The following is a 14,802-nucleotide window of genomic DNA, read 5'->3' as shown; positions in this document are numbered from 1 at the left end:
TTTAGAAGCAGTTCAGGTTGATGAACCTCTAAGGTCTTTAGAAGAGCCAGTGGGAATAGTTCCTCAAAACGTTATTGCCCCTCGTAAGTCAAGTAGAACTATATTTTAGCCGGACAGATGGACAGGCGTCCTCTTGACTGAAAACTTAGACGTTCTCATATTGGATAGTGATGAACCTATGACTTACAAGCAAGCGATGACGAGCCCAAGCTCCACTAAATGGTTAAAGGCCATGAAATCCGAAATAGACTCCATGTCTGAAAATCAAGTCTGGGATTTGGTTGATTTGCCGGATGGGTTTACACCTATTGGATGCAAATGGGTCTTCAAGTTGAAGAAAGACAAAGATGGAATTGTATACATATACAAGGCTAGATTGCTAGCAAAAGGTTATAGGCAAGTTCACTGCATTTACTACGTTGAAACCTTTTCTCCAGTCGCGATGCTTAAGTCTATTCGGATAATCCTTGCGATTGCCGCTTTTCATGACTATGAAATATGGAAAATGGATGTCAAAACTGCCTTCTTGAATGGTGTTCTTATGTTTATGACGCAGCCGGAGGGTTTTGTCGATCAAAAGAACCAAGGAAAGGTATGCAAGCTTAAGAAGTCCATCTACGGACTAAAGCTGGCATCAAGGAGTTGGAATAAACGATTTGATGAAGCAGTCAATAAGTTTGGCTTCATCAAGAATCAGGATGAATCTTGTGTATACAAGAAGGTCAGTGGGAGTAAAATTGCATTCCTAGTCTTGTATGTTGATGACATACTGCTTCTTGGAAACGACATTCCTATGTTGGAGTCTGTAAACACTTGGCTTGGAAAGTGTTTCTCAATGAAGGACTTAGGAGAGGCACAGTACATATTGGGCATCAAGATCTATAGGGATAGATCTAAGAGGATGATTGGACTAAGCCAAAGCACTTACATTGACAAAGTGCTAGCTAGGTTCAATATTATAGAAGCCAAGAGAGGCCATCTACCCATGTCACATGGCACATATCTAAGCAAGAATCAGTGTGCTAGAACATCTGATGAGCGTAGAAAGATGAGTGGAATTCCATACGCTTCAGCTATTGGATCCATCATGTATGCTATGATTTGTACAAGGCCGGATGTTTCGTTCGAACTTAGTGCAACGAGCAGGTACCAGTCAGAACCAGGTGAGGCACATTGGACTACTGGCAAGAACATCCTAAAGTACCTGAAAAGGACTAAGGATCAGTTTCTGGTTTATGATGGTACAAATGAGTTGATTGTTAAGGGCTATACGGACGCAAGCTTTCAAACCGACAGAGATGATTTCAGATCACAGTCTGGGTTTGTGTTCTGCATCAACGGTGGGGCAGTAAGCTGGAAAAGTGTTAAGCAAAGCACTATTGCGGATTCTACAACTTAAGCCGAGTACATTGCTACCTCAGAAGCAGCAAAGGAAGCTGTTTGGATTCAGAAGTTTATCGGAGAACTTGGGGTTGTCCCCTCCATTAAAGGACCAGTGGCTTTATATTGCAACAATAGCGGAGCCATTGCCCAGGAAAAGGAGCCTAGGAGCCACCAGAAGTCCAAGCACGTACTGCGGCGATTTCATATACTTTGAGAGATCGTTGAAAGAAAAGAAATCGAGATTTGCAAGGTTGGAACTGGCGACAACGTCGCGGATCCATTGACTAAACAGTTGCCACAAGTGAAACACAACGCACATGTAGCAACCATGGGAATCAAGCATGTTGGAGAATGGCTTTGATTTTCTAAGTATTGTTTTATAACATTTGTTAGATCTATGTTTAAAACAATTGGTTTAACCATTTCATATTTATGAAATTTATTATTTCATATTCATTTAATTTTTGTTTAGTATTAAATGATAAGTCCATGTGATTCAAATCATTCAAATGGGATGTCAAGATGGATTTTTCGACAAAGAAACACCCATAAGTGAACTTGAATATTGAAGTCACAAAGGATCCCTAATCCAGGTCATTGAAAGGTGGACGACCAATGACTAATGAAGATTAGATTGCAAGTAGATTACTTAGTTCTGTTTCTTGAACTAGAGTGACTGGATGTCAAAATCTTTGCATAGATACTTATTGGATCTTGTATCGGATTGACCATGAGAACACTTTAAGAGATTATAGTCATGTCATAGGTAGTTCTCATTAATGGTGATTAGAAACCGTTCCTCAGAACATGAGCGATTATGTCTGCTCGTTTGAGAATTAGTTTGCTTTGATGCTAGCTAAACGTCGCACCGTAAAAGGAGGCTTATAAAAGCAGTTATTGGGCGTACTATGAATCAAAGTGAGTATTCATAGATTGCAATAATGGATTGTCCTCCTATCTTTGATTGGATATGGTTGTTGTGTAACAAGGCCTCTCGGAGAGTTAGACACTATAAAATGCATGGCCGTGCTCATAATGGTTAAGGCTTAACCTTCTGTAAAAGTTTAACAGTTGAGCTCTGTAATCCGAGAAACACTTCTGGACCTAATAAGGATCGGATGGCTTGGATCTTACCTTATTTTCAGTAAGTAACACTAAGTGACAAAGGAATGTGAATGCACACTTATCTGAATGACAAGTGGGAGACTGAAGGAAATATGTCCTTCACCCAAGGTGCATTAAGTCTAATGCCAAGGTTCAGATTAATTGCGAACAATTAATTCAGTGAGATCAAGTGATCGGAACAGCTAGCTGGAGCAATGCTTCCGATCAGTGAGTTCTAATGAATATTAAACTCACAGCTTACTCTTGACTGGACCTACAAGGTCACACCAATGACACGTAACAGATCACCAGATTAAATGAATCGGAAATTCATTTAATAGCTTTTCGGGAATTAGTTGGAAAACGTATTATACGATACGACCTTGCATCGGAATCGTATATCGTATCGCGAATATTCGTAAGCTAGGCGAAACGAATAAATTGTATCGTACGACGGTGATTCGTCGTATACGAAACGATAAATAATATCCGGAACGATATTAAGTCGCAAATACGAAGAGCGGCCCACGAGTCGAGTGCGCGAGGCACTCGAGGCCCATGGGCGCTCGGCACGTAAGCAAGGCAACAACACGGTAGCGCTGGCCCATGGCCGAGCAAGCTGCGCGTGTGTGCACGCGGGCCACAGCAACGACACAGCAACAGCTGCGCGCGGCCCACGGCCCAGCACGTTGTGTGCTCGTGTGTTGTGCGGGCTTGCTGGCCGGTCATGGCCCTTGTGGCTTGGCCGGTTAGCAAGGTTATGTTAATAACCTTCTAACCCAATTTTCCAACAACACAATTCACACATACTCAAACCCTAGAGACTCAGAGAACCCTAATTCTCTCCGTGCCTCCAAAGTGAGTTCTTCCCAAAAACAAACTATCTTGATCGATTGTCTAAGCTACGACAATCAAGACGGATCTGATCGTGTCGGTGAACCAAGTAGAGGAACGACAAGTGGAGTTCTAAGTTCGTGTTCGTTGATAGATTATTGTGGAAAACACACTTCAAATGTAAGTATGCTTAATCTGTGCTTTATACATGCTTCCGGGCTTTGGGGATTGTTTCCGCACATGTTATTATGTTTAACTGTATTCCCCTACACTTGCCTGTAGCTAAAGCGAATTTCCCCTTCGCATCATAGACTCTTGAAATTAAAACCTGAGGGTTTTGATGCATTCGCCACACTTGTTTCATTAAAAATGCTTTATTAAGTATCGATAAATGACGAATACCCAAGCCTCCCATTCCTCTGGGTAAATGTAAAATATTCCTACGAATCCAATGCATTCCCTTTTTCCCCTGTTTTGCCCAGAAGAAAGTAGCAATCATTGAATCAATTTTGTTCGTAATTGTCACTGGAATTTCCAAGCTCATCATAACATGAGAGACAATAGCAACGACGATGGTATTAATTAAAACCAACTTTTGTACCTGGGGTAGCAACACCTCATTCCATAAAGTTATCAAATCCGAAACCTTGTCTATCAAATAATTAAAATGTGAACGTTTTGAGCCCATACAATCAATGGGTACACCTAAATGTTGCCCAAACTGTGAAACTTGTGTCATTCGGAATATTGATTTGAAAAGTTGTTGCTGCGGAAGAGATGTATTTGGACTGAACTTAATAAATGATTTAGCTAGATTTAGCTGCTGACCTGAAATTCGACAGTAGCGATCCAGAATACTTCTTATATTTGTGCAACGACGATGGTCAACAATATTGTTAATGTGTGAGTTAGTTGGTTTTTGCATTTAGTTCATTAACTTAGTCGTGATAATATGGTTCACTAGTTACAGTTATTGCTAAAATAAGACCTATATTTGTGTTATTGTTCAATTTGATTGAAGCAATACAAATATCATATTAATTGTTAATTTTTTCTCCCTGACTCGTCAATATTAAAACTTCAAGACGCTCAAGATGAATGATGATTAAGCAGAAAATTCATGTATTATTTAAGAAGCAATTGTTTAAAATACATACTAAGATAGATCATAGATATGTGTTAAACAAAGGTGAATTGCTATGCAGTACATGAATTTAAGTTAGAGATTTTGAAAGAGGGGCCAAACTGTCATATAGAAGCAATGAAATGTTGTTGAACCCCTTGAATCCATCTGACTGCAATAGGACTTCTCACGCGGTGACTTCCATCACTCCATATAATTGATCCAAAACTCGACGATCCTAAAACTGATTGATCAACTTGAGTACCTCTTATGGTCGTAAAAATGATCTCATAGGATAGTGTTAGATTGTTGGCACTAAAAATGAGCTTTCTCGGAGAAACATTAACTTTTACGTTTGGCGGAGCATTGACATTAACTTTATAAATCGCATTAGCTGAACGTCCAACGTTTTTCACCACCCTAGTGTATTTAACCATTGTTGTTCCAGACTCAAACACGACGGAGAACGAAGGATAATTCAGACTACCAGGGCTAGACAAATTCTTAGCCGCACAATCAACAACAGCAGACACTTCAAGAAAAACGGCAATCCTTCTCGGTTCGTACCCAATGGCACACAGAAAGGCAACATAGTCACTAAGATCAAGGTCATAGACTAGACCAGGGTTAAGAGCCTTATTCGGATCAACATGACCTGACCCATACCCAAATGGTGACGATTCCTTCCCTGTGGAAATATCTGTGAAGTTCTTCTTTGAATTATCAAGGTTATAAGTTGTAGTCATAAGCGCAGATTTAATAGCTGCAGGGCTCCAAGTAGGGTGAGCACTTCGAAGAAGAGCCGCGAGCCCGCTAACATGTGGGCAGGCCATGGAAGTACCAGACATTATATTAAACTGAACCCTTCGTTGATCAGTTATCAAGCCCGAGGGTCCTGCTGACCCGGTCCAACCAGCTAAGATGTTAACACCCGGAGCTATGACATCCGGCTTGAGTATTTCGGGTGTGACATGGTTGGGTCCTCTGCTAGAGAATGTTGCCACCCTTGGAGATGATGGAGAACGACCTATCACTGTCCCTTTGAACTTGATTGTGGCTGTTGGATTAGGGACCGAAGAAACATAGGCCTTTATTTTTTCCCCGGCTGTTTGATCCACCCATGTAGCAGGGATAATATGTGATTCTGCTATCTGTAACTCACCAGTTTCAGCTAAGTTTGCCAGAATCATTCCCACGCCTCCAGCTTCTTTAACAATCTCACCCATGGAAACTCGTCCAATCGGTCCTCCTCGATCACAAATCACAATATTCCCTGTTATTTTCGATGAATTAAGTTTACCTGTCACAAACAAATTAAACAAACGGGATCAGATCATCACTTACTGTTATAACAGATCGAAGCTTTCTGTCTTATAAACAACGTAAATAAAGAACACACTCATATGGTTAACTAACAATGTGTTAGCTATGTCTACATACAGATTACAAAATACAACCTACACACTACAGGTTATCCAGAGATCCCTGTGTTAGGGTTTGCAGAAAGGAACTTGACCGATTTAATCCACATATACATTACAAAACTATACTCCACTACTCCGTATTATATTCAAAACCAGTATAGCAAGTTAATAAAAAATACGCCTGTCATTTTTTATTATTGCAAAAGAATGTTATAGAATGTTACGGCTGTCAATTTTTTTATTATTATACGGCTGTCAATTTTTTTTTATTTAATTAAGCCTAATACATAAACTCATATTTCCTCCGTTTTCTCAAGAGATATTTGAATTGAGGATAGTGCATTAGGTGAGTAATAAAAGTCAAACTAAGAAAATTAAGATAAAGAAGCGATATGTGGTAAAGAGAAGCTAATATTGTTAAGATGAAAAGAAAAGGGCATGCTTGGATTGAGGGTAATACACTAAGGGGTTAATAAAAGTCAAACTAAAAAAATTAAGGTAATTAAAGGTGATGAGGAGGGGATGGAGTGGTGACAAAGAGAACAAACTAAGAAAAAATAAAAGCAAAGGGGAAATAAATGTTCTCATTATGGGGAAAATAGTTACCCACTATTCCACTAGGGTGATTATTACTCTCATCTGGGCGTAATAACTTTCCCCTTCCTCCCTTCTCCTCACAACACCACCACTACCACAATTTCTCATCACAATACCACCACACCACTCTCCTTGCAACCACCTCAATCACGTTCATTGTCCTTTTATTAAGGTGATTTCACTTTATTACCCCCATAATTCATTACACTCAATCCAAATATGCCCTAAGAAGCTATAGTTACCCTCAATATGCGTCCGATTGTTATCCACCATCCTACTAGGGTGATTATTTCCCTCTTTTTGGGTTATAGATTTTTCCTACATCCCTCTTCCTTACGACACCACTAGTTGCTCATCATAACACCACCACATCACCCACTTCGTAACCACCTATATTTTTCTTTTATTAAGGTGGCTTGACTTTTATTACCCGTAATTCATTACCCCCAATCCAAACATGAGTTTTCCCTACATCCCTCTTCCTTACGACACCACTAGTTGCTCATCAAAACACCACCACATCACCCTCTTTGTAACCACCTAATTTTTTCTTTTATTAAGGTGGCTTGACTTTTATTACCCGTAATTCATTACCCTCAATCCAAACATGACCGACCACTTGTAACACTTTCCTAAGACGATCACATAACAATACTAGACCTGATCAAAAGGCGGGTTGGGTCGGGTCCGGGTCGGGCAGGGTCGCAAAAAAGTGTCCATTATGTCGGGCCGGGTCAGGCTAAGCTTCGGGCCAAATTTATGTGCCCAAAATCCGCTTTTTTAGGCCAAAAATAGTGGGCTTTCGGGCAATTTTCGGGACGGGACAAATTCTAACTAAAATTGTTGTTTTACGTTGTCCAAACACCACGAAATTTTTTAAAAATTCCCGCCGGACCCGGAAATCGGGCTGAAATATTCTGCCTAAAACCCGGTAATTTCCGGGTCGGGCCATTGATGATCAGCTCTAAACAATACTTTCACCACACTATAAACGGAAAGCTATTTTGTATGCAATGACATTTATTCCCTAACTTTATTACTAACTCCTAACTTCTCACCCACCAAATTAAATTATGAAACTTTCCATTCATGCCCTCGTAATAAAGTACGGAGTAGTTTGATTTCTTTTAGGAGTTACATAAACCATTTTCAGATGCATTTTTTAGGAGTTATATTTCCCTTTGTAATAACTTCTTTATTAAAATATTACATCCAAGTTTCCCACCTCCACATTTTTTTATTATTTCTCATTTTCCCATGAGTCTCACTGATATGATAGACAATTGTCCATGAGTCTACATCCTCTTTTCTTTAATTATATTATTTACCCCAATTTTTTTCTTATATTTCTTTATTGCCCACTAGTCACTCGCATCATTATTATAAGAAATCGACTCACTTTCTTTAATATTTGTGTCGTTCAACACATAACTCCTAAAAATATCGGAGGAAGTATATAAAAACGGATGATTAGAGTTGCAATTTGAGTGGTATGGAGTTTTAGGAGGGTGAATCGTTGATTTAATTAAAATAAGATGGTAGTGGGCTGGGGATAGTGACTTGGTGAGCATTAAACAATTGTAAGAAAAGATAATGGTTAAGGGCCTCTTGCTCCTTAACCAAGGTCTCGGGTTCGAGCCTTGGGAATGGAAAAAATCTCAACTGGGAGGGATGCTGCCCATCGAGGTACCCATGCAAACTCCCACGGGAGATTACCTCGCCGAAGGCGGTGGGAACTCCTCGTAGTAGAACCAAAAAAAAAAAATTATTCAAAATATGTCAAAGACAAAGAAGAAATAAGAAATAGGTGATAGCGGGACCCTGAGATGAAAGAAATATATTATTAAAATGTAAAAGCATACTAAAAATGAAATTGTAACTCATATAATACATGCCGCTTACAGGGTTACAGTAATTATATCTCATTGATCATAAAATACGGAGGGAATAAGAATATAATCAACAAATATGGTTTCTATTAGTTTTTTATGCATAGTTAAAAATACACACAGTGATATAATGTTAATTTAATTGGTTAATTACTTACTTTTTTATTGATTATTTTTCCTAGTTTTAATTTGTTGATTTTTGCAATATATTTTAATTTGATTTCATTCTAAGTTGTAATATACTTTTGTTTTCTGATTTAAATAAAGGGTAAACAGACATGCAGTCACTTTTTCGACGTCGCCTCAGGCATTCGTTTATATAATAGTGATTTTTGGCTATTGTCTTTTACCATCTTACCCTGTTTTCTTATAATAATTACACACATTTTCATCATCTATCTAACACTTACCCATTAATTTAAAATTACCTACTACCTCCGTTTTAAAATGATCATTACACTTTTCGTTTTAGTCCGTTTCATAATGTTTTTTACATTTTGTTTTATTCTATTTTTTGATATAAAAATTTACTACCTTATCCTTCTTTCTCCATAATATTTACAATTTTCCATTCAATTTCTCTTATTTTATTCATTTTTTCATACACTCACCAACATTTTTACTCATCACTCTTACATTATCCATATTTTATTTTATTCAACCAACTTTTCCATTTTTGTCTTAATACTTGTGCAAATAATAACGGTAAAGATCTTTATAAAACGGATGTAGTATCTCTTAACTTTTCATCTTTTTTTCTTATAACCACTCACCACTCTTAAAAATGTGAGTATACCGTTAATGGGAACAACACAAATGGATCGTATAAAGGGAATAGTTCTATTAAGATGACCAGACAAAAACGAATTGAGAAAGGATAACTAACCTGGTAGGCAAAATCTACTACCAGAGTCTGCTGCGTAAACCAACTTGGGATAAACACGATCATCCAAAGGCTTGCCAGCATACAATGAACCGCCCTTAAACCTCCTTCCATCTCCCAACACTACGTACGCGGGGAATTCTCTATCAATGGTGGAAGCTCCAACTGTGAGAATCCAGGGAGCAATATTGACTGCACTAAAAGGAGTTGGTCCGGTATTTCCAGTTGAGCAAGACACCAACACCCCTTTTTGGGCAGCATGTAGTGCACCAATAGCAGTGGTATCTTCGTCATAGGTTGGAGCTAATTGACTGACTCCGACAGAGAGCGAAATCACATGTACTCCATCCACGATGGCCTGGTCCATTGCGGCCAATGTATCTGATTCTAAGCAACCACGGCTCCAACATATCTTGTAGGCTGCAATGCGAGCCATTATGGCCACCCCAGACGCCTCCCCTCGAGCATAATCGAATAACCCGGCATTAGGAACCACTGATCCGCCTGCTGTTGTTGCCGTGTGGGTCCCATGCCCGATTGTGTCTCGAGGTGATTTCGAATCTTGGGTCTCGTTCATTGGCCCATGGGCCGCTTCGTACCTATATAGTTGTTCAAATTTAAAAAGTCAAATAATATAAAAGAAGTAAGCTAGTACGGAGTAATTTAAATACCGAGTATGTACCATTTTAATAAATGGGTAATGATAAATGTCGTAAGTTGCGACAACATTTAGTTGACGCATTCATACGTGTCGTATTTTAAATGGTACATGGCCGTCGCGTAGGCCATACGTCATCAACATATTTATACTATCAATGCAATAGTTTTCTTATGAAAATATGTAAATAAGTAGATGATACAAAGAAAGAAACAAATATTTGATATACAAACACTACAAATAAAATGTACCATTAACGACGGGAAATCCCGTCGCTAAATGCCAATAATCGTTGATTAATAAACGGGATTTTCTGTCGCAAACCCGTCATAAAAGGGGGGGCCGTCGTTAATGGAAAATCCCGTCGTAAAACACATTTGCGACAGTTGTTCCTGTCTATGTTTGGTTGTTAGCCCCTTCGCAAAATGCTTTTTGCGACGGGATTTTTGACCCGTCGTAATTGGGTTTTCATTAAAGATACAAATTCTTGTAGTGAAATCAAGTATTTTTCTGAAATAATAAAAATACATTATTCAATTTGTAAATTAGAATATTAAGATTTTCCTACCTTTTTTATAACATGTATAATAGTTTATGTAAAAAGTTAAAAATTTTATTTACAATTTAAATCATTACACATAATCATGCCATGTCTTAATTGTGACACGATTTAAAGGCCGCAAATTGCGACATTTATCATTTTCCTTAATGATTAACTTAATAGATAAAAAAAAATTACGGGATGGTCATACTCAACTTTACCTTATTGCAATAAAAATGAATTCGGTTTATTTACTATTTCATCCCTTTTGATCTAAGACAATCTACTATAAACACACTTATTAAATTAATTTCAAAGGAATCTAACCCATGTGGGTATGATGGAGAAATAATTAAGGGATTCACTTGGATATTTGGATAACAAGTGGGTCATTCAGATATTTACTTGGGACGTAATCGGAATTACAATTGTGATATAAGAATATAGTGAGGATAAATGTTTGACAAATAAAGAAATATTTTAAAATGGACTAATAAAAACAAACAACTCAATACGGAAAGAGAACTAAAATTCAAGAACAGAGGAAAAAATAAAAGTTAATACTCCTTATGTTTTTTTTTTTAATGCATCACTTTGACTTTGGCGCTTTTCATATACTAAGTTTGATTTGATTTTTCACCAATATATGAAAATCAATTGTTATTATGTAAATTTTTGTTGGATTAGTCACAATACGTAATTTATAATTACAAGTTTTACAAACAGAAAATTAGAGATGTTTAATGGTCAAATAATGCATTGGCAAATGGCAAGTATTGAGGTCCAAAAGAAAACATGTTGCAAGTGTTTAGAAACGGCCAAAAAAGACAAGTGTTGCAAATTTTCAGAAACATAGGGAGTAATATCTCTAATTTTATATTCGTAAAAATTATAAAATTAATTTTCGGAAAGTACATATCGAGACGAATCAAACAAAATCTTACACGACTATTTTTTTTCTTACCCATACATCACAATGATATTCACTTCTAAGAGTTTGTTTATTTGAACTTAATTTAAATACTTATATATGACCTAGATCAAAACAAATCTTCTTATTAGAAACATGTAAATGAAATATTACGAATATCTTCTTATAAAACAAACAAGATCTACCCGATAATGTTTTTTATTACCTGTTAATACAGTCAAATTTAGTGAAAGTAGTAAGTTACATCAAAAAATCAAACAAAAAATATGTAGACCGCAAGCCTAAGATTCCATTTAATTCACTTTATTTCTTCTGATCTGATCTGATTTGATCTGAATTTATATTTTCCGATTTGATCTGATTATTAAGAATTAAGATTTAAATAAAAACCTACAATTATTATTAAATAATTAAAGTCAAAATCAATATTACTCGTAAAATAAATTTCAATCAAATTTATAATATTGTTATTGTAAATTACACGTTACTCATTTTTTAACTAATTCTTATGTTAGATAGACTTTGAATTCGTCATCAAAATATTTAATTTAATTTAGATCCATACGTATACTTAAAAAATAAAACATATTAATGTGAAATGTTGTATTATTATTAACACTGATGAACGAAATGAAAAAAAAAAGTTTTTTTACCTATTTTAGAACATACTAACAAGAGGCCCGGCATCCATTACCCTCCATGTATATATATATTTTTTAATGCATGTTCTGTGCATATTCCTTTCTGATTTGGACGTGATCTGGACAAATTATTTCTTATGTAGACGTGATTTGGACATATTGGTCCTAATATGATCATGATCTGGAAAATTTCGTTCTAATATAGACATATCAGTTATGATATGTACATGATCTAGATAAATCGGTTTTGATCTGAATATATTGGTTCGGATCTTGACATGACCTGGATAGATTTGTTCTAATCTGTACAAATTGATTTTGATTTGGACATGATCTAGACATGTTGGTTTTGATCTAGACATGATCTGGAGAAATTGGTTCCAATCTGGACATGATAGGACAAACCGATTTTGATCGGTACATGATGGACATATCAATTTTTATTATCGATATGGATAGATTGGTTCTGATCTCGACATGATCTGGACAAAACCGTTTGATCTGGACATGATCGGAACAGGTCGATTATAATATGGACATAATCTAGACAGTTCGATTTTTAATCTTGACATATCGGATCTGCTCTTGACAAATTGATTATGTGAATTTAAATATTTGCATTAATGGCCGATTTTTAATATACGTTAAGTAATACTCCATAAAAACGGATCACAATTACCACACCACCACCAAGAACAACAAAAAAAAATTAATAAAATGCTAGTATTACTCCCTTTGTATTTTTTAGGAGTTACACGTCGACTGACATAAGTATTAAGAAAGGAGAGTTGAATGTAATATAAATAATAAAGCAAGCTACAGGCCTTATAAGGAAAAATATTAAACAAATAGAAAAAAATGGTGGGAACAATATTTTAATCAAAGTAGAGAGAGGAGTTTATTGTAGCACAGTAGCAGTGACCCCATGGGGAATTGAAGTAAGATATACTCTGTATTAAATAATTTGTGAGTGGGTTAAAAACTTACAAAAATAGAAATGTAAACGCTAAATAAAATGGTATACAAAGGGTGTAATAATAATTCTATATTATCTAATCTGAACTTATTTTTTCAAATTTGAAATTAATAATTCTTTTGTTCTCTTCTAGTTGTAACGTTTTGACTTTCAGGCTTCCCACCACACATCTTTGGCCATTAATATCTCTAATTTTGTATAAGTAAAAGTTGTACTTCCTCCGTTGCACAAATATCGCACCATCTTGTTTTTTACACAATCACCCTAGACATTTGGTCATTTTTTGTGATTCATACAGAAGAAAAATTATACTCAAATGGGGTCTTGTTAGATTTGTATTGACATATATTTTCGAAATATCAACTTTTATAATTTCTAGTTATACATAATTCGAGATATTAAGAGTCAACATATTTGTTGGAAAGCGTAAAGTGAACCATGATGCAATATTTAAGGAACAGAAAAGTACAAAAGTTGATATTGTGAAAATATCAAGATAAATCTAACAAGATCCCACATACTATATTTTAGTTTAAGTATAATTGATCAAAGCCGGCCAAAAGAGTAGTATGTGAATAGTGCAAAAGACAAAACGTTACAACTGATAAAGAACGAAGGAAATAAGTAACAAGGTTATGAAATAAGGTGAACTAATCAGGACCTAAATTAGATTACAAAAACTTATATTTCCTCTGTTCCACAAATATCGCACCATATTGACTTTTACACTATTAATGTTGTGCCTTTGACCATCTTTTGTAATACATACGTAAACAATATGTAATCATGTGATATCTTATTAGATCGATCGATTCGTACCGATATATATACTTTCTAAGTATAATTTTTACTAATACATAATTCGAGAAATAACGAGTCAAAGTTGTATGTTGGGAATTGAAGCGTAAAGTCAACATGGTGCAACATTTAAGGAACGGAGGAAGTATGTGAATGTCTTATGCATGTATGTTATACTTTATAATTAAATAGTTAAACATTGTGACTAAATAGTTATATTCAATAATTATAATCAATCAAATAGTTATACTTTCTAATCAAATTGTTAAACTTTGTCATTGCATAGTTATATTTTATAATGATAATATCAGTGAGTCTTATGCGGCCAAATTTCAAGTTATATGCACAAATTTCAAGCGAAAAAAGTCAACGTTTCATGATATGGCAAACCAAAATATATATATATACTTGTATGACGGAGTACGTACCCTTGATAAAAGGCACGAGCGCCAATGATTTTCCGATTACAGGAGGTAGCCGGGAAATCAGGGCCCACGTCGCAAGATCCTTTCCAGGTGGCAGGTACCTGAGCATACCCTTTGTCAGAGAAGCTAGGGTGTTCAGGCCATATCCCAGTATCAAGTACACCAATTATGGAATCAGAGGCGTATCGAGATCTGGGCCAGAGGCCGGACTTTTTATTGAGACCCAAGAAGTGTGGAGTACGGGTAGTGTGGACGTGGTGGGCCTTATCAGGGACCATGGAGAGGACGGCGGGGTGGCGGCGTAGTTGAGCCGCTTGGGCCGTGGATAGGTGTGCCGCAAAGCCTGTGGCAGAGAGAGTGTAGGAATAGAGGAGTTTAGGGGTGGTAGTGGTCGAGGAGAGAGAGTTGAGGATGGAGGAGTACCAATGACTAGAGGAGGAGAAGATTGTCGGCTTGTAGGATTTCGACACGTGGACAATGTAGGTGGATTTTGATAGTGTAGAGGGCAGGAAGAGGAGGAGGAGGAGGGGGGAGAAATTGGCCATTTTGGAATTGGTATGAATATGCACTACTACAAAAATGTCATTTAATAGCG

The 14,802-nt window shown here is 36.5% G+C and overlaps 1 protein-coding gene across 1 annotated transcript; it reads right to left on the bottom strand.

The window, feature by feature from the left end:
• Window positions 1–4,444: 4,444 nt before the first annotated feature.
• LOC110788550 (subtilisin-like protease SBT1.4) lies at window positions 4,445–14,767 on the bottom strand. Its single transcript, XM_056832144.1, has 3 exons — window positions 14,154–14,767; window positions 9,241–9,836; window positions 4,445–5,744 (listed from the first exon to the last, which is right to left on the bottom strand). The coding sequence occupies exons 1-3, from the start codon at window positions 14,750–14,752 to the stop codon at window positions 4,570–4,572; spliced, it is 2,370 nt and encodes a 789-aa protein (XP_056688122.1). The 5' UTR covers window positions 14,753–14,767; the 3' UTR covers window positions 4,445–4,569.
• Between the last annotated feature and the right edge of the window lie 35 nt (window positions 14,768–14,802).

Source organism: Spinacia oleracea, chromosome 6, assembly GCF_020520425.1.
Source record: "Spinacia oleracea cultivar Varoflay chromosome 6, BTI_SOV_V1, whole genome shotgun sequence".
Taxonomy (NCBI): domain Eukaryota; kingdom Viridiplantae; phylum Streptophyta; class Magnoliopsida; order Caryophyllales; family Amaranthaceae; genus Spinacia; species Spinacia oleracea.
Note: the sequence above shows the minus strand (reverse complement) of the source record. Positions and strands in the feature narration are given on the sequence as shown.

What these genes read in the sequence shown, in the direction of transcription:
- LOC110788550 (XM_056832144.1), bottom strand. Translation starts at nt 14,752, where the DNA reads ATGGCCAATTTCTCCCCCCTCCTCCTCCTCCTCTTCCTGCCCTCTACA. An exon ending in GGTTTGCCATATCATGAAAC is followed by an intron (nt 9,837 to 14,153) that starts GTTGACTTTTTT and finishes ACAACTATATAG; the next exon opens with GTACGAAGCGGCCCATGGGC. An exon ending in TAGTAGATTTTGCCTACCAG is followed by an intron (nt 5,745 to 9,240) that starts GTTAGTTATCCT and finishes TGTTTGTGACAG; the next exon opens with GTAAACTTAATTCATCGAAA.